Genomic DNA, 21,741 nt, shown 5'->3' with positions numbered 1-21,741 from the left:
CATTCTCCGTTGAGTTTTGAAGAGCCTTTGTAAGTGGGCTGCCCCTTCCCTGGCCAACCTCATTTCTCACCACTTCCTGGTGCAGACACTCTGATACAGTAAGACCAGCCTTCTTCATTAACATTCTTTCAAGGGGCTTTTCCCTGGAACACCAACAGCAAGCCCGAGGCTCCCACCACTCATGTCCCAGCCCCTTCGTTCTCCTGCACACAGTCAGCGCTTGAACACTGAGGCCGTACCCTCTGCCAAGCACTGTCCTAGGTGCTGCGGATGCTTCTGCGAGCAAGAAAGACAAGGTTCACTGGCCTCCGCAGCTCCCACCCCTGAGAGAGCTCTCCGAGGTCAACCTGCTGTTCTCCTGCCAGAGCCATCCTTCCCTAACCAAGTCTCCCAGCTCCAGTTCCCTCTCCTAGGAAATCTCTTTCTATTCCTGTTAACTAATATCCTATCCCTCTTTTTTCCTATAGCACTTGTAGGCTGTTTCGTGTAATTTTATGTTGCAAAATTCTCACAGGTGTAAGCGCCGTACAGGGATCTACTTTTGCCATATCCTCATAACCCAAAGTAGACATATGAAATGCTTATTGATTTCAGCGGAGTCCATCAGAAAGGGAGGGCATATGTGAGACACTTTCTGAGGGAACAGAACCCATCATTGCCCCTCCGTGCCACATGCACCGTGGGCTGGTAGATCCTGTTGGGAGGGTGGCACTAGCGAGGACAGACTGATTCACGGCTTGTCCAAAGCCAACCACAGGGGAAGCCATGCTCAAGGACACCTTCCTGCCGCCAGCGAAAGGAAGACTAGTGTCTCCTAGCAACCAGATTCCAGCGGCTTCCTGTCCTCACAGCCTGCCAGGGCTCGCTGCTTTGTTGCCTTGGGTTTTGCATTTTGGCATTGCTGATCATTGCATTCATTCTCAATTCCCAAACTTTAGGAGTAAGGTCTGATCTGCAGGCTAGCTGACTAGGTTAGAGCTGAGAACCATTTCGTTCATAACACGCTTTCAGCAATCACATAATTTTCAGGGAGAAGAACGTTTGCTCTTAGCTTAAAAAGGGTGGATACGTTTTTCCAAGATTTTATTTATATCAGAGCAGTTGGTTTGAAAGATACATAAGAAGGAAAAAGTATACTTCTTTCCATCAAATAATCAAGAAGTACTCAGACCTTTTCAAAAAAGATGCACTATCATTCGGTTATAGCAATAAACTTTAACATGGCAAATTCACAGCTGCAGAAAGGCAAGTCAAATTTGAAGAAAATGACTCAAGATCCTTAAAAGTTTTGATGGCTTAAAATTATATCTGCTGCCAAATGGCTCGAGTATCATCAATTCTCTCCTTCCAGAGATTTCCAACTTCAGTTCTATTGTCCATAGTGCTACATTTTTATGTTAGTGAGGTTAAATTCAGCAGATGATGTTGCTTTTTTAGTTTTCTCTTGTTCTTATCAAATATTCAGCAAGACACAATACGGTACTCATCTATTTTTTTAAAAATGTATTCAGACTTCATAGTGAAGTGTTCAAAACCAACTGTAAATATAGCCTTAATTCCCAAAACTCTATACATGTGAGTTAAGATTCTGATTACTTTTCTCTTTCAAAAAGGAGAAGCCTGAGTTAGAAAGGTGAGTTGAGTGCTCTGAGGACTGCTCAACCCAGAACTCTTGCCCGGCAACACCTCGGTGCTTGGTCTGGAGTACCCAGCAGTGAATCCGGGCTCATGAGCCTGCAGCCTCTCTGTTCATGCAGGGAGGGAGCTTGGGCTCTGCAGAGTCATGAGCGCCTTGGAGAAACCTCATTTCCTCCCACTTTCCCTCCCCTTCTCCCAGCAATAAAATCATGAGTCAAAGATGCATTCTAACCATTCTGGTGGTGGTGGTATCTCACCAACCCAAGATTGAGCCGTTCCTTCTCAAGAAAAGTATAGGGTTTGCCAGGCAGCTGCTATCGGCTTTCATCTTTTCATCATCCACTTTTGAAATCTAGCTTTGGATGTACTTTTACTAAGGGGGTGTTAAATATTCCCTAGAACATCTCTCTCTCATGAGCTCTTTGATGACCTCTTTTGGGGTTCTACACACATGTGTTTCAAGGGTGCAGAATTAGTCATGTGATTAAAGCAGAACACTCCTGCACTTCCCTTTGCTTGCCATTAAGTAACCTTGTATGTGGATCAAGGCTTTCCTTATTGTCTCGGTTTGTTCTTTATTCCCTGAAATGGTCAGGACACCTGTCAACTGTCTCGGGAGAATGAATATCTTTAAAGCCCGTAAAGAACTTTTGATGAAAAGGAAAAAGTGCTCTGCCACCCACTTGTCTGAGTTCTGCTGTTTTAGTTTTTAATTGCCCGCCATGCAACTCCATTCACCTGTTGTTTTAATACTTCAGGTAAATTCAACTTAATCATATTTTTCCAAAGGGGGAAAAGAGTAACCCTGACTTCTTCTCTGGCTCTTTTCAAACATCTGCTTGTAGCTGTGGAAGGAACTGAGGTAGGCAAGGCCCTGGGAAGCAGGCCTGTGTCTCACTCCCCTGAGCCCCGCAGGCATTCAAATCACTGCACAAGACACAGATGAGTCAAGACTAACGGGCCTGGGTCCCAGCCTTCATCATTTCCATTTTCATGACGGTTTACACAATAATCATAAATGACCAAACTGATTAGGGGTTCTATAAAACCAAACAGATTGGGAGGCAGCATAGAACAGTGGTTGACTAACTGCGTAAATTTTACATTCCCACAGACCTGGGTTAAGCTTCCAGATCTGTCATTTACTAGCTGTGTGACCTTGGGAAAGTCACTCGACTTCTCGGAGCTTCCTATTTCTCACCTGTAGAACAGGGATTATGATAACTACCTGTATGAAGGTCAGTGTGAGGATGAAGTGAAATCATGTATCAAAGAGTTTACCACAGTGCCTGTAACTACTGTTTATTGAATAACAGATGATAATACATCTGGGTGCTTTGATACGTGTTCCTATATTAGATTATTTTATCAATTATCTGTTACTTCTACACAAAGCACTGTGCTGAGTATGGGGGCCCCCGCCCAAAATTTGAACTCCCTCTTTCCTCAGAAACTTTATACCCCAATTGCTAATCAAGAGGCGAAATAGAAACCCACAGAAAAAGTAAAAGAGCAGTTGAACACACCTTTTCCTGGAGTGCTGTCCATTCTCAGTAGAGTCAAGTGCAGACCTGAGGCTGACACTGCCTTAGTTACTGCCCCCCTGGGTCACACCTGCGCAGCCAGGGCACTCAATGATATAACAGTCAACACTCATCCAGCAAATATTCATTGACGTCTACTACGTGCCAGGCGTGTGCTAGGTGATGGATCCGTCAGTCTTCCTGGGGCTTAAGTAGCATTCGGGGTTTCTTTTAAGTATTTCACATTAACTATCTCTTTTAACCCTTCAACAAAGCTAGGAAGGAGGTACTAGCATTAGTCCCATTTTACAGATGAAGAAACTAAGCACAGGGAGGTTAAATAACTTGTCCAAGGCCACACAGGGGCTACGCAGCAGAATGAAATCAGACCCAAGCAAAGTGGTTCTAGGGTCTGTCCTCTTGACCCCCATGCCTTCCTGCTTTCTGACAGCACTTGGTCACATGAGGGGACCATTTCACGCCTCTGGCTTGGTTCGTTTACTCCTCTTTTCGAAGATGGACTCCCTAGGTGATAGGATTGAGGCTTTACTCTTTCCTTTCAGCTCTGAATACTTTAAAAGGGGCTGTACAATCCCTGTGGACACTAGTTAGGCCCTCCATTGACCAAGCCGTGTGTCATCAGTTATCATATTTAAGGCAATCTCCTGCTCTTAAGAAAAAGAATTACAAACACACTTCACTGCATTAAAAATACCTACCTTAGCAGAGGTTTACTTCATAATCTAATAAAACAGATTTCTAACTTGAAGGCTTTTACAGCCTTTGAAGTATTATTTAAATTGTCCTAGGCAGAAATTACTTATAAAATCAAACTGTCACTTTATAGCAGAATTAAAATTAATATGCTCCTCTTGATTCCTGCACTTGGGCATAAATGCCCTTGAGTACAATGCTCTGAAATTTGTAATGCTAAAATCTGAATCCTTTTCTCTGTCCAGTCTGTGTCTCTTGCGGTAAAAGGCAAAGAATACGAATCATCAATAACAACCAGGATGAAGGAAGAGTGTTTACTTCCAGCGTAAGGTCACTTTCTTTCCGAGCTCTTCAGCTACGTTAGAGAAATCATTTGAACAAGAGAAAAAAGGAAAAACTACCTCATATTTGCAAATGGAAAACACTGTAAAAAGAGAAAAAGGGCTGCCCAAATAGTCTCAGGACATAAATTTTTCTTAACGGTTGGGTGTTAGCCTTCAGATGCTCTTTTTAGAACCTAGACCATCCTGTACACACAGTAGATTATTAGACCGGGCACTAAGTTTTGCCCATGGTTAGCAAATGACATACAAAGAACAAAATTGCTCCCTTGAAGTTGAAATCAAAGAGCCTTCGTGAGCAGCCCTATACACATTGGAACCCGAGAGTACACACGTGGGTGTGGTAGAGGCAATCCAGAGAGAGGGGCACGCTTCCCAGGGGTTGTTTTAAACAATGACAGACTCCAAAATCCAAACGTGACGTGTTGGAACATGAAACACACGCGCACACACACACTTGTTAAAAATACTGCCAAAGTCCCTCAAAGCCAAAGTTTAGAAGAACACGTGCTCTGGATACAGCAACAGTAATTTCAAAATCACTCCATTTATGATTCCATCCCTCATCTCTTTGATCACTTTGGCACACCACTTAGCAAATAACGGAGAAAGAGAAATATGAAGCTGGAGACAGAATCTGTAATTATAAAGCAAAGCCACCCACCTTGCTTTTGGGGTCAGGAAGTACAATGGCCTTCTTTTGCAGCAAGAATGAACTTAACACCAGTGTGTTAAATGAACACACATATATTTAAAAGAAAAGGAAATGGTTCTTTAAAAGAAAAAAAAAGAGTTGCAGTATTGTCCTCAGAGCAAGTCTTACCCAAAAAATCAACATAAAATAAAAGCACCATACTGTGGTTCTTTGGTACAAGGCAGAAAGCAGAGTCTGCAAGGCACTATTCCCCTGTTTTGCGAAACAAAACAAAAAGCAACAGTAAAAGGTGCTGTTTGGCAGAAGGGGGAGTTCCTTCAAACACCTCGAGCCCTCCTGGGGCTCTCCCCGTGCCTTCTCTCGGTGTGGGCTGGAGAAGTCGCACCGATCAACACCAATGTCACCATCGGCTGCTTAAATGCCACAAAAGTACACTTAGAAATGAGAAGAAAGTGACACGGATATGCTGAGCCAGCCCCACTGCCACTAGAACAGCCTTAAATGCCCACACAAGGAGAATAAAAAGAAAAGCACATTTTGCAATAGAATAAATTCTTTTTTTTTTTTTTTTATTGAGACCGCGGAAAGTCACATGACCCTGCATGTAGCCTCTTAGGCAAACAACCGAAATGGTAAAGACAGACGCGGGGGCTGCCTCCTTCCTCCCGCCGCCTCTCAGCCAGTCCTGCCCGTGTCCGCATTCTTCTGGGCGCATCTGTGGAGCTATTAAGTGGGATAATCCCTCTGGCCTTTGATACATTTCTGGACATGATTATTTCATTACTCGCAGTATATCAGTAGGATCATAATAAAAAGGACTTCTGACAACCTGCCAAGAGTTTTGTGGCCTTGTAAACACAAAAGTGCTCTAATAAAATTTTATTAAGTGTTAAAAAGTCATAAAAAGTGAAATAACATAAACTACAAAATTTACTGTCCTCAGCAAATGCTGAAAATATCGTCCACAGTAAAATTAAATTAGCATGTAATAGACGGACAAGCGGTGTGGAGTGGATTTAAAAGAGGATCCAGGGAGAATAACACTGTAACCCAATCTGGGTCACGGGGATTTAATTCGGATTCTTGTCCCTCAATGTGAATAAATGTGCTGATTACAGACAAGAGCTCCGGGGTTACTGGAGTCTCACACATTGTCAATACTTCGGGAGAAATAATATATTGCGGATTGTAATGAGCTCGGGGAGACGCAGCGAGCTTCGCGGGGAGCGGGCGAGGGGCAGGGCGGCCACTAGGGTGCGCTGCGAGACCGGGAATCCCCGCCGGGGCACTCCACCCCCGGCCGCCGCGCCGCCGCGCCGCCCGGAGCCGCGCGCAAGCCGGGCCCTTGCCCCCCTCGAACTCGAATTTACAGGGTTTTTTTTTTTTTTTTTCTTTCCCCCTCTCCTGTGACATTTACTCCAAATCGTAAAATGAAGTGTAAGCCGAGCTTTGCCGCAGGCGGCTCTCGGTCTCCGCTTTCAGACTCGAGGTCCGGGCGTGGGATGCGCTGCCCGCGGCGGTGCTAACCCCGGGGGACCGGGCGGGGCCCCCAGCGCCGCGCCGCGGGCCTGGCCTTTCCCTCGACCGAGGCCGAGGAGCGCGCGAGGCCCACGTCCGGCTCCGCCCGGGACGCGGGTGCGCTCGGACCGCGGCGGGCGGCTGGCCCCGCCGCCGGTTCAAGTGCATCCCCGGGGTTGGAGTCCGCGGCGCTGGGAGCGAGTTCCCCTCGCAGCCCCATCTCCGGAGTCCAGCGTGGCCCGCCGCTCCCGGGAGCCCTCTCCCCGGCCCTCCTGGTTGCGCTGGGCCGCCGGCCTACGGCAGGGACCCGGCCCCGGGCCCCCGGCCGCAGGCTCCCAAGTCCAACGTGGAGGCTCCGCCTGGAAAAGAAGTCCGACTTCCTCTCCACCGCTGCTCCGAGGGGAATCTGGACTCAGCAGGAAATTGTTCGAGCGCCCAGCCTGCGCCTTTACAGTCAGCCCTCGCTCTGCTGAAGAGAAGCAGCTCCCACCAAAGTCTTGCCTCCCCCTCCCCCCGAAAGCCCCGCGCAGGTTTGTAAGGAGGGTTCGAGATCTGCAAAGTATTTGTCTTCGAGGGAGAAAGATGTCGGTGACGGTGCCCAATGAAAGACGGGTGTTTTTTTAGCTAGAGATAACCAACGGGCCACGTCTTGTTTTGCAGTCCAAAATGATGCAAACGCTGCCGTCTGAGGAGTCAGTATCAGGAGTGTATTAATTATGTTAGTGAAATAGGAAATAAATGGGCAGTGACACATTTCGTGGCATCAGTTTTCCTCAGGGATGTCTAAGGTTTTAAGCTTCATTTAAGAATGAGCTACGTTCTGCCAGGAAGTAAATATTTTTCAGTAACCCCTTGCTAAAGCCCAGAAGAGGTAAGTTAAAGTTACCACCTAAGCTGCTTTAGTTTGCTATCGAGGTTTGTGCGGGTTACTCGGAGGAGGATGCCTTGTATTTTTAATTTTCCAGTTGGCAAGAGCATTTGATTTTTATGTGGCCAGGTAATGTCCAAGGCAAATGGAGGACCCGAGAATCTTTTGATAAGCAACGTTCGCTTGACACTTCTAGCCTAAAATAACTATAATTAACTTATAGTGGGAATTATAGCCCCATGTTTTACATTTGTTTGTCGTAAGTTACATGAAAAAAGTGTTCTTTAACAGTTTTTAAAACAACCCTGTTTATTGTCGTTTGCAAAGTATTGAATCTGAAATAGCGTGGTGTGGAGCATGGAGTTAAGCAAAACAATTTAAATATGATTTGACATTTGCTATGAAAGACTTTGAGAACTAATAAAAACAGAATTAAAAAGAATGGATATAAGTAATAAAATTTCTGTTTGACTCAACGGTGGCTGCCTCGGGGAAGGGACAGATGACATGGCGGTGACTCTGAGCCATTCCCTGCAGAGGGCAATTGTGAATGTGGTTGGTCAGTGCTCCTTTGAAAAATGAAGGGCAAGTAGGTTTAAGGAACAAATATAGAGACAAATATTTTACTACATAGGATTTTCTTAAGAGTTCAGACGGAAAGTTTTGTATTTAAAATTTCAAGATTTCTTCGTTGATTTACGAAATTCAAAAGGAAACTTTATGTTTGTATTATTTTGTTCTGGGATCACATTTCATATTGAAGTTCATCTGTCCTTCATTAAAAAATATTTTCATAACTATTGAAAGCATCAGGATTAGTATTTTTAACTCTCTTCAGGTAGATGTATGATCGCTGTCAGTAATTTTTAAAAAAAACGTTAACCAAGATTAGCGCAACCCTATTCAAGGAGTTTGGTTTAGTCCAAAACTATAAATGTAGTCTAGATAAAATTGTAATATCAAAGGTTTTTGTAAAGAAACTTGGGAATGAATACATTTTAAATGAATATTAAAACATGTTTTAAAAGGGTTCTCCCACTATTCCCCCCTTCCAAAGAAAAATCAGAGTTTTCCATTCTATAGAAATATTAAAATCAGGTATAAGAAAATTATTACTATAATAACAGTTCTGTCAAGATGGTGGATACTTTTGAATGTATTATGAAGAAAAAAGAATATTCCCAGTTCTTTATATGTTTGAGGTACTTGAAATGGCTAGAAGTTTGTAAAAACATTTTACTACCAAAATATACAAGACCATTAAAATGTGCAAGTAATTAAATTCTAAGTGACTAAGAAGTATTTTTTCCAACTGCTTTTTAATCTTTGAAATTTTTATGTGTACTTCAATGAGTGCCTCTCTTTTAACTGTTCCAAGTATTTTGTTATGTTATCTATATGATAAAAGTATTGTTGGAATGTGTTGTGTTTTACTTTCTGCATGAACAGTTGAGAAATATTTTAATGTTCTTTTACATGTCTATGGGATAAATTTGAACATGTGCCTTGGAGTAAAAAACAATCCAAGTTCATTTTTCTCTCCAAAACTTGACATTGATCCTGATCTCATAGTTTTTATGTACACAAACTGTTATTGAAATCAATTTGGACATGCCGGTTTATAGGGAAATTTTAAGACATTACAAGTTTAATATGGAAGAATATATATTAAGATAAGAAATAGCTAATAGTCAACATTAAATCAGGAGGTGTACTTGTATCATTCACTCATTTAGATGATCATTTTAAAGGTAGTTTTGCACTCAGGAAGGATTTCCTTATGCTCTGTATTTATGAATATCTAAATTATTCTACTCGGCAACTTAAAAACTCAATTACCAGATACCAAATTTATGTATTTTTAAGGTGACTAAGGCTAGGGATATGAGAAGCAGATTGGCTTCATGAAACAAAGAGAGCATTTAAAATATAAACTTAATTTCAGTTTCTGACAGAAATACTGTGGCCAGCTCATCAGTTTTCCAGATGAGTTTTAAAGCAGCATGTAAAAACTACCTTTTCCACATTAGAAGTTCATATTTAAGTTTCCTTAACTGCAAAATCACGCTAAAACAGTGTTTTACGTTAAGGATCATTTCATGTGTTGGTCCCATTGATTACACATGAATGTATAAAAATCTTGTTTAAAGACCTGTAAAAGTGAGGAAATTCCAAGTCAAGCTGGCTAATTCCATTCATAATTCATCCCGAGTGCCCGACTTAGGAAACTTGCACACAGTTTATAGCTATACATACAAAATAAGTTGACTTGTTTTGTAAGCGGGGAAGCAGAGTTAACTTTGACCTCCTTGCTCAGAGAGGCTTAAGATGACACAACTATGGAATGTAGGTTAAACTTTTTGGTTCCCCAGGAACTTTCCAATGTCAACCTTTTTTGGATTTTTGCTTTTTGAAAATGTAAACACAGAAGGACAACTTTTGTGTTCTGAGATGGGGCTGACTTTCACTCACCCATTTCCTTCCTGCTTGCACATTTGTTCAGTAATTCTTCCGAGTACTGGGGGAACGACAGAGGCCCTGCCATGAGAAAACAGCATTCACCATATCTCTGTCCCCTTCAGCTGTCCCTGGCCCTCCTTTTATTCTGAGCGAATTGGGCAAGAATTTAGTACTTATACTCACGATTCAAACTGCTAGATCCACAGCCCAAAGTACTTTGGGGGCTGGCAAGAAATCCATCTAGACTTTGCATTCTGAGCTGGGAAAAACTATTGGGGAATCCTGTGGTTTGACATTGGGGAGCTTCCAGGCTGTCTGTCAAACTTGAAACAATACATCTGCTCATTTTCAAAGGCTGCGCCGTAGGCTGATGCCTTCCCTTAGTTTTGATGTTTAGGAAGATGTTAAAACATTTTCATAGAGTTTCTTAAACATGCTGAGTAATTTGTAATTTTAAACCAGACTAATTTTAAGGGTGAAAACTGGCCCAGAGAGAGTTTTTACGCAGTAACTTCAATCTGCTGTGAACGCAAGTGACTTTTTAAAATAAGTGAAAATGTGGGTTTCTGGTGGCAAAGGCTGCCGCCTACTTAGAGTAGGAATCCTCAGGACCAGTTAATATCCACCAAACACGCTTCATTAAACTGGAACAAACATGATGTTGAATTCCTGGCTCCGCATTTTCCTGAACGTAGGTCATTTTCTGTCCTTACAATTTAACGTTTGAAGGGATTTCCTGTCTTTGAAGTACAGCAGTTTGTCACCTGTTTGGATAGCCTCTTTAAAAGTTGGGGCTCCCGTCCTACTTTGAAAGACGAAGTGACTCCATGTTCTCTGGCTAGAGTGTCCCAGCTCACTAAAGGCAGTGATACCTGCAGGTGTGGGACTTTCCAAGTCAGCGCCTGCAGATCCCATATTCCAGGTCGAAGCCCAGAGCAGTGCACTCACCTGGGTGAAGCCATAAAGAGGTAAGCTTTCATAATGAGGAGCTATATATCAAAATTCATAGCTTTTGAGAACTGGAGTAACTAGTGCTCAGGCATTAGTCTCATGCTAGAGCAGAACACAACTGGGGTCAAATGTGCCATGGTGGGTGAGACCCACCTAAGTAATGACCTACATTTATTTATTTATTTATTTTTGGCTGTGTTGGGTCTTCGGTTCGTGCGAGGGCTTTCTCCAGTTGCGGCAAGCGGGGGCCACTCTTCATCGCGGTGCGGGGACCGCTCTTCATCGCGGTGCGCAGGCCTTTCTCTATCGCGGCCCCTCCCGTTGCGGGGCACAGGCTCCAGACGCGCAGGCTCAGCAATTGTGGCTCACGGGCCCAGCTGCTCCGCGGCATGTGGGATCCTCCCAGACCAGGGCACGAACCCGTGTCCCCTGCATTAGCAGGCAGACTCTCAACCACTGCGCCACCAGGGAAGCCCTGACCTACATTTAAATGTCCTTTTAAAAAAGGTATTCTTTTTACTTAAGAGTGCCCAGTATTTCATCCCCTTTTCTGATACGGACCCTACTAGACTAGATCCAATATTTCTAGTGAAAATGTGCCTGTTTAATAAGAAAATGTCATTCACAAAAGACCAATGAGTTAGGAGACAACTGTGAATTGATTCTAGGAGCTGGAGGGATGCTTATTTTTACCAAATAAGGCAACACACTCCAGACCTCTTTGTGAACTACAACACAACCGGCAAGTGAAAGCTATTTTCATATATTTACATGACTCTGTTTACCTTGGGCATATCCACCAATTCACCACTGCCAAGACTCAACTTGTTCTTTGTTAGAGCGGTTCCCTAATTGTTTGAAAGCCTGGGTGAAAATAAGGCATCTTCACAATACCCCTCTCCCCAAGAGCATTTTCTTCTTAATATTAAGTAAACATTCAGAAGTTTATGAATTTGGGGGCTTTCTCTTTGGAGAACTGGACTCAGGTGTGCATGAAATTAAGGTATTCTGGTAAGTGAGGGGGAGGAAATTAAAATAGATTTCAACACTGTTCTGGTTTAAGTTCATGATCAAATAAGCTCATGATCAAACAGAAGAAAGGAAACAGAAATTGAGCCTGTCAAAGGAAGGGGTACGAGGCTAAATTCTGTATGATTGTTTCATAATAAATTAGAACGAAATTCTGATGACTAGGCATTTTCTTTTTGTGGCTATCACTTTAACCCAGTTAATTCCTCTGGAAGAAATTGTAGCCATTGTAACTGAGCTGCCCTGCTGGGTTGCTTTCTGGCTAGTAGCATGGGAACCATCTGGAAAAAACATCACCTTCACAAAGCATCCGTCTGAAGGGCACACCTCTGTGTCTCTCACAAAGCAAGTGGCACTCCATTCAACTAAGGAGGTAGACTCAGATTTATGCATTTGTCTGGTTTTTGTGAGTTTTTCACTGATCATCTTCCTGGTCCTTGCCCTTGGCAACTATAAGCCAAGGATGTGTAGTATCAGAACGGATTCTGTAGCTACCAGATGAAAATTCTATCTTTAGTCACACACGCCTGCACCTTTTGCATGGGTAAAATGTTCCAATTTTTCCTTGGTTACATCACAGATGATGTGAGAACAGGACAGGTGGAAACAGGGTACTGAACAGCTGAATATTTCTGCAAACTTGCAGCACTTAAAATGCTTTGAAGTCACGCAGCTGCTCTTTCTTTTTTTAATTGTCTTCAGTGAAACTCCAAAAACCCCATAATGTCTACCTTAAAAGCATCAGGAGTATTTTAATTGGGTAATAACCATCCATATTTTCCTCTGATAAATTAAAAGGAATTAAGAATGAAATTTTATGATGATTATAAACTGTATTACTGACCCAAGGGACAAGAACAATTATGAAAAATATGTCCTACATATTTGGCATGAATATGAATTTAGACTTTGAAACCATCTTAAATGCTCAAGCAACTTATTAAAGCTTATAAAATAATATCCACAGTGATAACAGGGTAACATAATCACGACTGATATTACATCATCAGTATTACAGCAGGCTCCATGCCAAATAGTGAAGCTGACTTGGTATTTGCCTGTCGAGCTTATGATAAAAATAGATACACTGTAAAAAAGATGAAAGATGGTTAACAGATTTTGTGTCTGAGATCCCTTTTGGTCAATGGTTGTTTTAAAAATGCTTTTCATACAGATCACATCTCCTCTTTCCCTCTTGTTCCTTTTTCTTCTCTTGCTTTTATTTATTTTTTCTTCCTTTCTCCTCCAAGTAAAATTACAAACCATGAGAAGGAAAAGTACTTTCCGAAACCGGTGAAAAAATAGTGAATTGGACTTTTGACTACTAAGCATCAGGAGTAGATCTGATCAAAACAAAGCTTTAATAACTAGCAGCTGTGTGAGGACACATTCGGCTTTACATACGAAACCCAAATATGAAGCCCCATTTGGGGCTAACCCATCACACTTAGCCCCGCTTTGGCCAAGCCCAAGATGGGAGTCTTCTTTGAGAGCAAGAGAATGCCTAGCTTTGAGTCAAGGCTACTTACAGCCCTCATGATCGGTTTTTGATCATAATAAACTTTTTTAATGTATTGAAAATGACTGGGGAAATTGCCAAATTTCCACAACATGGGCAAAAATGGGCATGCTAATTGGAGAGCCTGCCTATGTCCACATGTTACTTAGACCCAGCCCTGCAGAGTCCTACATGTTGCCATTCAAACACACTGTATGTTAGAATTAAGCCCTTTAGAGTATATATTTAACTGTAAGTAGTTTGTTCCACTGAAGCATTGGTACTTTCTAGCATGACTTGCCTCTGTTATAGAATACCCAAAGATTGAGCCTCTACCCATGGGCCAGGGTTTTTGCTCCCACTGTACTGTGTGACCTCTGGCACGTTACTTAACTAGTCTGAGCCTTGGTTTCCTCGTTTATAAAATGAAGGCAGTCATGCCTCTTTGCAGCATTAGTCTGAGTATTGAATGGCCTAATATTCATAAAGTATCTGGAACACAGTTTGCAGCAAATATCTGTTACTGGAGTTGCTAGAAAAACAAGACTGAATCTTTGATCTCACAGTTTTTCATTACCTAAAATTTTAAAGATCTTTCAAAAAGAGAGAGAACACCGAAATGCACATTTGTAATACTAGCGTCTTGTTTACACTCAGAAATACAGCCCTGAACTCAGATTTGAGGTTTCAATATTAGCCAAGCTTCCCTCCTCCTTTCACAACCTGCAGGAAAATATCTTTGCATAACAAAAAAAGAACTTAATACTTTTCACTCCAAATGATAACCTTTACTAGACAATTAGGTCAAAAATTGACCCAAAGGCCCTGAAGTACATAATTTACTTGGAGAAAGAAAAAAAAAGAAATGAGGGAAAAGGATTTCCTAATTCATTTGGGGGCCTGTAGGTAATGTAAGAATGACAGAACATGTGGAGCTTTTTTCCTAATTTGTATTTAAAAAAACTTTTTCTGGGAAGTGGCTTTTATATGCCAAGATTCATTCCATGATTAGTTGTTTTTAAATTAATTTTTACTGGAGTATAGTTGCTTTACAATGTTGTGTTAGTTTCTACTGTACAGCAAAATGAATCAGCCGTACGTATATATATATATATATATATATATATATATATATATATATATATATATAAAACCCCTCCCTTTTGGACTTCCCTCCCATTCAGGTCACCACAGTGCCTTAAGTAGAGTTCCCTGTGCTATACAGTATGCTCTCATTAGTTATCTATTTATGGCCAAGTTATAAACTCTTGAACATAAGCACCTAGAATAGAAATGCTGACACACCTGTAACTAGAGCTGTGTCATTGACATCCCCATCATGTTGTAACTGATACATAAAACAAACTTTGGATAATTGCAGCATAGTTTGAGCAACAGAGGACCTGTAGTAACTTTTATGTCTGAGCGTATTGTAACCGTCTGACAAACTGCTTGATATAGATCAGCAGTGTGAAGCCCATTTATTGTCTGTCTCAACAAGGCTTAAGGAAAACAACCTCATATCTTCACCAAAAGAGAGTTTACTGCAACATACTGCAATTTTTGAACTGGAGTCAAGAAATACCACACTATTTTGTGTTGATCTATTCACTGGTCCTTGAGAGCTGAATGAAGTAATCATTATTGAATCAGTACCAAACAACCAAAAGAAATGCTGTGATATCTTACCCCCCAAATAGAACTGTTCCTGCATATTTCACTTCATTAACTTGGATATAAATACTGACCATCCTGAGGGTTTTGGTTGTTTATACAGTTGGCCAAACTTACTGAATTTAGTTTTTAGGTCCTACTGGATATCCTTGTGGCAACTGCCTAATTTGAGATTTGCCTTTAAATTTTGGACATTCTACTTTTGCTCTTTACAAGTGCCTTGCCACCAACTTAGAGGACTTACCAGCCTTTTTTTTTTTTTTTTTTTTGGCTAGAATTCACTCCACTAAATTATAGCTGGATAATGACTCAAAAGCCTAGTTCTTCCCCCTGGTTTTTCCTGCTGTCATACATATGCCTAGAGGTCCTCATATGTAAAGTGAGACTCTTTAAAGCATCATTCTAAGATTGCAGAATGCCAATGTATAGTCAATAATCTGGACCTTGATCAATTGGTATATTTTTGGAAGACCCTAGTGTGTCTCATCCTTTTTCTAGGTGGGTGGGATGTGGGGATCCTTGTTTGCAAGGAGAGGACATTCTACTTGGGGTCATAACGTATCCGTTTATTCAAGAAAGTAGGCCATTAAGATCTAAATTGTGTGATGTGTACCTTAGCACTTTAGGAGATCAAAGGAAAGAAATATCAATGAGGACAGAAAGAGCTCCAAACGGGTTCTCCAGAAGAGGTGGGCTACAGCCGTGCTCGGGAAGGGTAGGTAGTTTTGGACAGATGAAAAGAACGTTTCCAGTGAGGGGCACATGGTGGGTGGAAACGCTGAAGTGGGAATGAGTTCAGTCTGTTCCTAGAACTGTAAAGATCCCAAGGAATCATTCCGTTCGTACCCTCTGTGCTGACTATTTTTGTTTGTTCAGAGTCATCTAGTTCTCCCAGGGACAGATTTGACAGTCTGCACACACTGAGATCTGCTTCATTGTAGCTTATCATCTTGCTTCTCTCAGATCTGTTTAAAATGCTGTTCTGGATCATGTCATTTCCCTGCTCAGAACCCCTGCCTGGGTCCGTATTGCTCAGTCTTTATGACCACCCCCGACCCCCAACCCTGCCCATCCCTTGAGCTTCATTGCCCCTCTGGACCCGTCTCACTTCTCACAACCTGGCTTCAGCTGCCTGGAACTGTCTGTATTCTCTCTTGTCTCCTGTCCTTCCTGTAAGCTCAGGTCTCAGCTTAAACACCATCTCTGCAGGGAGACCAGGTTGGGCTCGTCCACCGCTCACCCTCATGGCTTCCTGCAGGAAGCCTCCCTGCAGGAAGCATGTTTCATTTGAATTTCTTACTTAATAACTGTCTTTCCCACAAGACTAGACACTCCTTGCAATGAGGAACCATGTTTGGCTTGACCATGAGTGGCCAGCACAGAGCCTAGCCCATTCATTCATTCATTCATTCAAGAATTCCTATTAAGTCCCAGGCCCTAATACAACAGGAAGCAAAACAAACAACGGTCTGTCCTTAACAGTCCGCTTGGGAAGACAAACACGAAACTACCTAAAAATAAAATATATAGGGTGTATATATTTATAGTATAGCAGTAAATGCTTAGGAGAAAAATAAAGCCGGGAAGGAAGACAGAAAATGTCTGGTAGGAGAAGCTTTAGGCAGGGTGGCCAGGGAAGAGTGCCTCACTAAGACAGACGGAGACGACTGAACAAAGACCTGGAGGGAATGAGGGGCTACGCCATGCAGACTCTGGGGAAGAGCAGGCAGACTGAGGAAACAGCAGGTGCAAAGGCCAGACTGGGGCACCTTGGGAGCATCTGGAGGCCGGTGGGCTGGAGTGCAGAGAGCGAGGAGGAGAGAGGGAGGATGTGTGGTCCGAGCATGAGGGGACAGTGAGAGAAGGACACTAACCATGCACAGAAGTAAATGGGTGTCAGACTGCTGTTTGTTATTATTTAATAGGTGCACTTTGGACTAGAAGACCCAAAGACAGAGACTAGGCTCTGTCTTTTTTCTGCTTTAAAGACTATTTTAAATGACAGTTTTAATGATGTAAAGTAATGCCAGTAATTCCACATGGAAAAAAACCCTGCTATCATTAGCTTGCTGAGTGAGAGGACACCAACACAATCAAGCCCCCTCCTCTGGCCCCTGGATCTTATGCAAAATGCAGAAGGACCACGTGTCACATAGTAAGCACATGACCCCAACTCAGTTCTTTGCAGGAGGTTCATGCGTGGAGGTGAAAGAACATGAATGTAGGTAACTTCAGTGACCAAGGTTTTCATTTTAGAATCCACCTTCAGAGGACAAGGCAGGAGAGTGCACAATTATCTAATTGCAACAATAGAGAAAATAGCTGTGGTTTTGTTCTTGTTTTGATTCAGTTCTTTGGGGCTTGCTTCTTTGGCCACTCCTGGTATCATTAGCAATTCACGTAACAATTTCTCCAGGTGACACTCAGCATCATAACTAATGAAATACTCCGTGCACAGGGAAAATTTCAGACCCTCCGAAAGAAGGGGTGCAAGCAGAAGGAATTCCTGCTTTGAATGACTTCCCCATAGCTACAGTCTCCCGAGTTCATGACTTGTGGGTCACACACATCCCTCTGTATGGGACATCTGGGCTGGGCCTGTGGTGCAGATCATCACTCAGCACGCCCGCCAGCTCCCCACCCGCCGGCTCTGTCAGCTCCCAACACACAGCAGCTTTCCTTCTCTCAACGCTTGGCTGCCAGCCAAGCCGACCCCAAGAACAGAGCTTCCTAAGAAAAAGGTACGCGAGAAATGAGGGCTGGACACATACCACATCTTTTTCGAGACCAGCCAACTCTCCTCATGAGAACAGCTTTCCAAACCCAGGGCTTGGTTTCAGTTCCATCACAACAAAGGAAAACAAACCTTTATAACGTTTGTCCAGAATCTAAGCCACATGAAAATTCTCTGACTGCACAGCACGTGACATGGCGTGGAGAGTATAAATGCACTAGAGAAAGAAACATTATCATGCAAAAGCTATTAATGCACCAGAACTTCATAAGAAGCGGGATATGTGAAAAGACAAAAATATCTGTGCAGGAGATATGCGTGCCTCTCTCCTGACCCGAGGCTCGAAGCACGGTGTGTGAGGCATTGGCTGCTTCTCAACACAGCACTATCTCCTTGGCATGTGATTGAACTTGGGGACCTTCCTTGCTTTTCTCCCATCTCCACCTTTTGTCCTTGTTCGTGAAGGTAGTTGAGCTTCAGTATGGTCTGAAATCCCATGGCACTTAGAGCTACAAGATCAAAGTCCATCGTAGGCATTTGGGCCGGTGCCAGCAAAGTTCAGGCTGTGCTTCAAATGGGGCTCGAGTGCCTCTCAGCCATGGCCAAAGGCTGGCTGGGTTTGATCTTGAACTACACGCATTTGGGGAGTCTCAGGTCCCTGGTTGGTAAGCCCTGCTCAGCAGAGCTCTACTTTAACTAACGTGCTTTAATTAACTTGGCTTGGTTCGATTTCCCATGTTTCAGCACCTCCCTGGGTGTAACCTTATCTCTCCATTTCCTACCCATGATGGATCTGAAACAGCACAGGTGAGGTTTGTCTTTGACTCGACAGCTGGATTACTTCCAGTTTTCGTAACCACCGAAGAAAAGTCCCAAACGCTAGCAATTCTTCTCATTTGACATTTTATGGGGCAACCACTGTGGGTGAGATGCTAATATGGTTAGACAAGATTCCAGCAAAATGAACTTATTGCTTAAAAGTTTATTCATCCACTATGTGTAAATGTTAGAGGCGATAGATGGTACTTGGTGGAGGGGGTGGGGTGACAGCAAGGTGTCTCTCAGAAGCTTAGAAAGAGGGCAAGTGGTTGACCTCTAAGCATTAAGCTACTTAAATAAATGCGTAAGTGAAGGAGACAAAGGGTGTCATTACCCTTTGGGAAAAGTGATTTTAGGGGAAATAGAAGGATAGCCCAGCATCCTGAGGAACACAAGCCCTGCAAGATGCTTCTCAAATCAGTTTGGGACAATCTTTCATAGTCACAATGCCCATTTCACTTTGTTTGCACTTACATTTCTCTCAAACGTTTTTTTTAAAAAACCATGAACCTCCATCACCTCCCCAGGTTTCTTTTTTTTTTTAGGTCATAGCATACCAAACAAGGAACTGATCTGAAAAACATACCTACTGTGGGTAAGTGGGAATACAGCAGGTCCCAAACTAAAGAAAGAATATGCCCTCAGATGACAAAATAAATAATCAGAGGCAGAGTTTTGTGAATTGTCCAGAACAGCCCCAGGAAAGAGAGGATGATGGGGTGAAGAGGGGACTAGCTCCAGTCATCAGAGATTGTGTGTGCATGTGTGTGTGTGTGTGTGTTTGTGAGACAGAAAAAGAGAGAGAGAGAGAAAGAGAGAGAGAGTTAATGTCCTTACCATGGTCGGCATTGAACATCTTCCAACACTATTCACAATCCCTTTGAAGATTTCTGAATAATGATGCAGCTTCACAGATCTTGTGATACCAGGCAAGTGTTGTCATGGATAGGAGAAAATGTATTGTGCCCTCTGAGAAGGGATATCCTCCACAGAGAGTCGACATTTTCATTTAGGCACCAGTTTCTTGTGAGTTAACTAGAGTATGACCATCTCTGAATACTCTAAAAAGACTTGGCCCAAGTAACAACTTTGCCACTTACTAGAATGTAGAATATAGAAAATAGAAATAGGCTGGGCTCTATGCCTCAATTTCTTCATTTGCATATTGGGGTTACTAAAACATTATGGGATTACCGTAAGTATTATATAATACAAGGTAACATATGCTTAGTGCCTGTAACATCATAAGCACTCCACAAATATTTAACATTAAATTTTGTTTCTATTATGATTCTTATTTCAGAGATCAACAGACATCAACACATTTTCCAATGTACTAGAGCTCTTTAACATGTTCCTCAAAAGGCCATTGTTAATGAAACGTACTTTTCTTTCTTTTATTCACTATAGAGCGAAGAACCAGTCTAGCATTCACAGCAGCCTCTCACAAGTGTCACTCATCTTGCAAAACCCAAAGAGGGTATAATTACAGTCCCTGCTTTAAGAATTTTACTCCCTAGTAGTGAGTCTGTGATATCAACATCATTACCCAGGCAATGAAGGTCATAATGGATTTTTTTTCCCTGAAAGATGAAAAGAACACAGGTAAGGATATGGTTATTTAGGTTGTCACATCTTTTCTCTTACCAAATATTTGTGAGTGATATTGAGTTGGGAACATAAGAGATCAGCTCTCTGGCCATGGCCCTACAGACCAAACACATACAGTTGTGTTTGAACAAGTAAACACTTTTGAATTTATTTATATAAATTTAAAAATCTGGGGACTTCCCTGGTGGCTCAGTGGTTAAGAAACTGCCTGCCAATGCAGGGGACACGGGTTCGATCCTTGGTCCGTGAAGATCCCACATGCCGCAGAGGAACTAAGCCTGTGTGCCACGACTACTGAGCCTGCATGCCTCAGAGCCCATGCTCTACAACAAAAGAAGCCACCGCAATGAGAAGCCTGTGCACCACAATGAAGAGTAGCTCCCGCTCGCCGCAACTAGAGAAAGCCCGCGTGCAGCAACAAAGACCCAACACAGCCAAAAATAAATAAAATAAAATAAACTTATTAAATAAATAAATAAAATAAAAATTTGTTAGATTTTTTTTCTGTATAAACACGCTTCATGCTTTCCAATAAACAGACTTAAAAAGTGAAAAAGCAACATTTAAATTTGACTTGGTGACATTGGGCACACAAACACGGCAATGCTAGCAAAATGCATTTTCTGGTGCAAGCCATGGGCAATAGAAGAAACAGGGAACTGAATATTAAGGACGGCTTATATGCTCCAGAGCCACCCGTGAGCTCTGTGGGCTGCTGCCCAGGCTCAGGAAGTGACTCGTGACTGTTACTTGTTACAACACTGATACTGCTCTCACTGGGTCTTTCTGTTTGGTTGACTTAAAAGGATTCACCACCACCTGGTTCTATCTACTTACTGCACAGTTTCCAGTAGGAATGATGCTTTTCTTGCCAGGACCACTACTGCTGGAAGAACCAGATCTTTGGGCACACTGAAAACTCAGGACCCCATGGAATGAGAATCCTGAACAAAACATACTTGCGTTTTGAACCAGGAGCCATATTCTTTGTACTTGCCACAGACTTGAGTTTAAGAATAGCCATACTCAAAAGCTGCTACCGAATTTAAGTATGTATTTTAGAAGTTACCAGGATTCCCTAAAACTATCAAATCATTAACTTCTGGGAAAAAATAATAGAGGAGTTACCGTTGGGTGGAGGCCCTTCCATCAGGGCTGACTCGGTAGATGCTACAAAAGATTTGATTTTCAGATTTCTGGAAGAAAAGGGGAAATCTGAAAACGAAACCAAAGCAGTCTCACATGGTGGGGGAGATCACTGAGCTGGGGTTGGTAAGCTGAAGTTTGATGACACATTGAAATGTTTATTCAGAGTCCTAGTTTTCTTCTATCTATGACTTTGGGTGACACCACATGTAAGTCAGAGCTTCCACTTCTTGCAGGTGAGTTTAATAGTGCCTCCTCTCCCTTGCATGAGATTGTTGAGGCAAAACGAGTGATGATATATGTAAAAAGCAAAAGAAAGTCTAAACATTCAAGATTTCTGTCTTCTCCCCCAGACTGTGAGCTCCTAGAAGAGGGGACCTTGCATCTCTCTACCCAGAGTGACTGCTGTATAGCGGGCAGGCACCTGTATCAAATGATTAGGTACACTAATTATGAACCAGATGGGCCCGAGAAAGAAAACTGCCATTGGAGGTGCAGATTAGACCCGTTGTATCAACTGGGTCCTGGAGGGGACCCCAGCTTAGAGCATGCAAATGGGAAG

General features: G+C 42.5%; 1 protein-coding gene across 1 annotated transcript; it reads left to right on the top strand.

Annotated features, from left to right (window-relative positions):
• The first annotated feature begins 6,062 nt into the window (after positions 1-6,062).
• LOC103020563 (basic proline-rich protein-like) lies at positions 6,063-20,454 on the top strand. The gene is made up of 4 exons (XM_057550947.1): positions 6,063-6,244; positions 6,330-6,919; positions 19,833-20,027; positions 20,254-20,454. The coding sequence occupies exons 1-3, from the start codon at positions 6,063-6,065 to the stop codon at positions 19,940-19,942; spliced, it is 882 nt and encodes a 293-aa protein (XP_057406930.1). The 3' UTR covers positions 19,943-20,027; positions 20,254-20,454.
• Positions 20,455-21,741: the final 1,287 nt, after the last annotated feature.

The sequence above is a fragment of the Balaenoptera acutorostrata genome, chromosome 8, assembly GCF_949987535.1.
Source record: "Balaenoptera acutorostrata chromosome 8, mBalAcu1.1, whole genome shotgun sequence".
Taxonomy (NCBI): Eukaryota; Metazoa; Chordata; class Mammalia; order Artiodactyla; family Balaenopteridae; genus Balaenoptera; species Balaenoptera acutorostrata.
Note: the sequence above shows the minus strand (reverse complement) of the source record. Positions and strands in the feature narration are given on the sequence as shown.

What these genes read in the sequence shown, in the direction of transcription:
- LOC103020563 (XM_057550947.1), top strand. Translation starts at nt 6,063, where the DNA reads ATGAGCTCGGGGAGACGCAGCGAGCTTCGCGGGGAGCGGGCGAGGGGC. An exon ending in CTCGAACTCGAATTTACAGG is followed by an intron (nt 6,245 to 6,329) that starts GTTTTTTTTTTT and finishes GCTTTGCCGCAG; the next exon opens with GCGGCTCTCGGTCTCCGCTT. An exon ending in CCCCCGAAAGCCCCGCGCAG is followed by an intron (nt 6,920 to 19,832) that starts GTTTGTAAGGAG and finishes TATTCACTATAG; the next exon opens with AGCGAAGAACCAGTCTAGCA.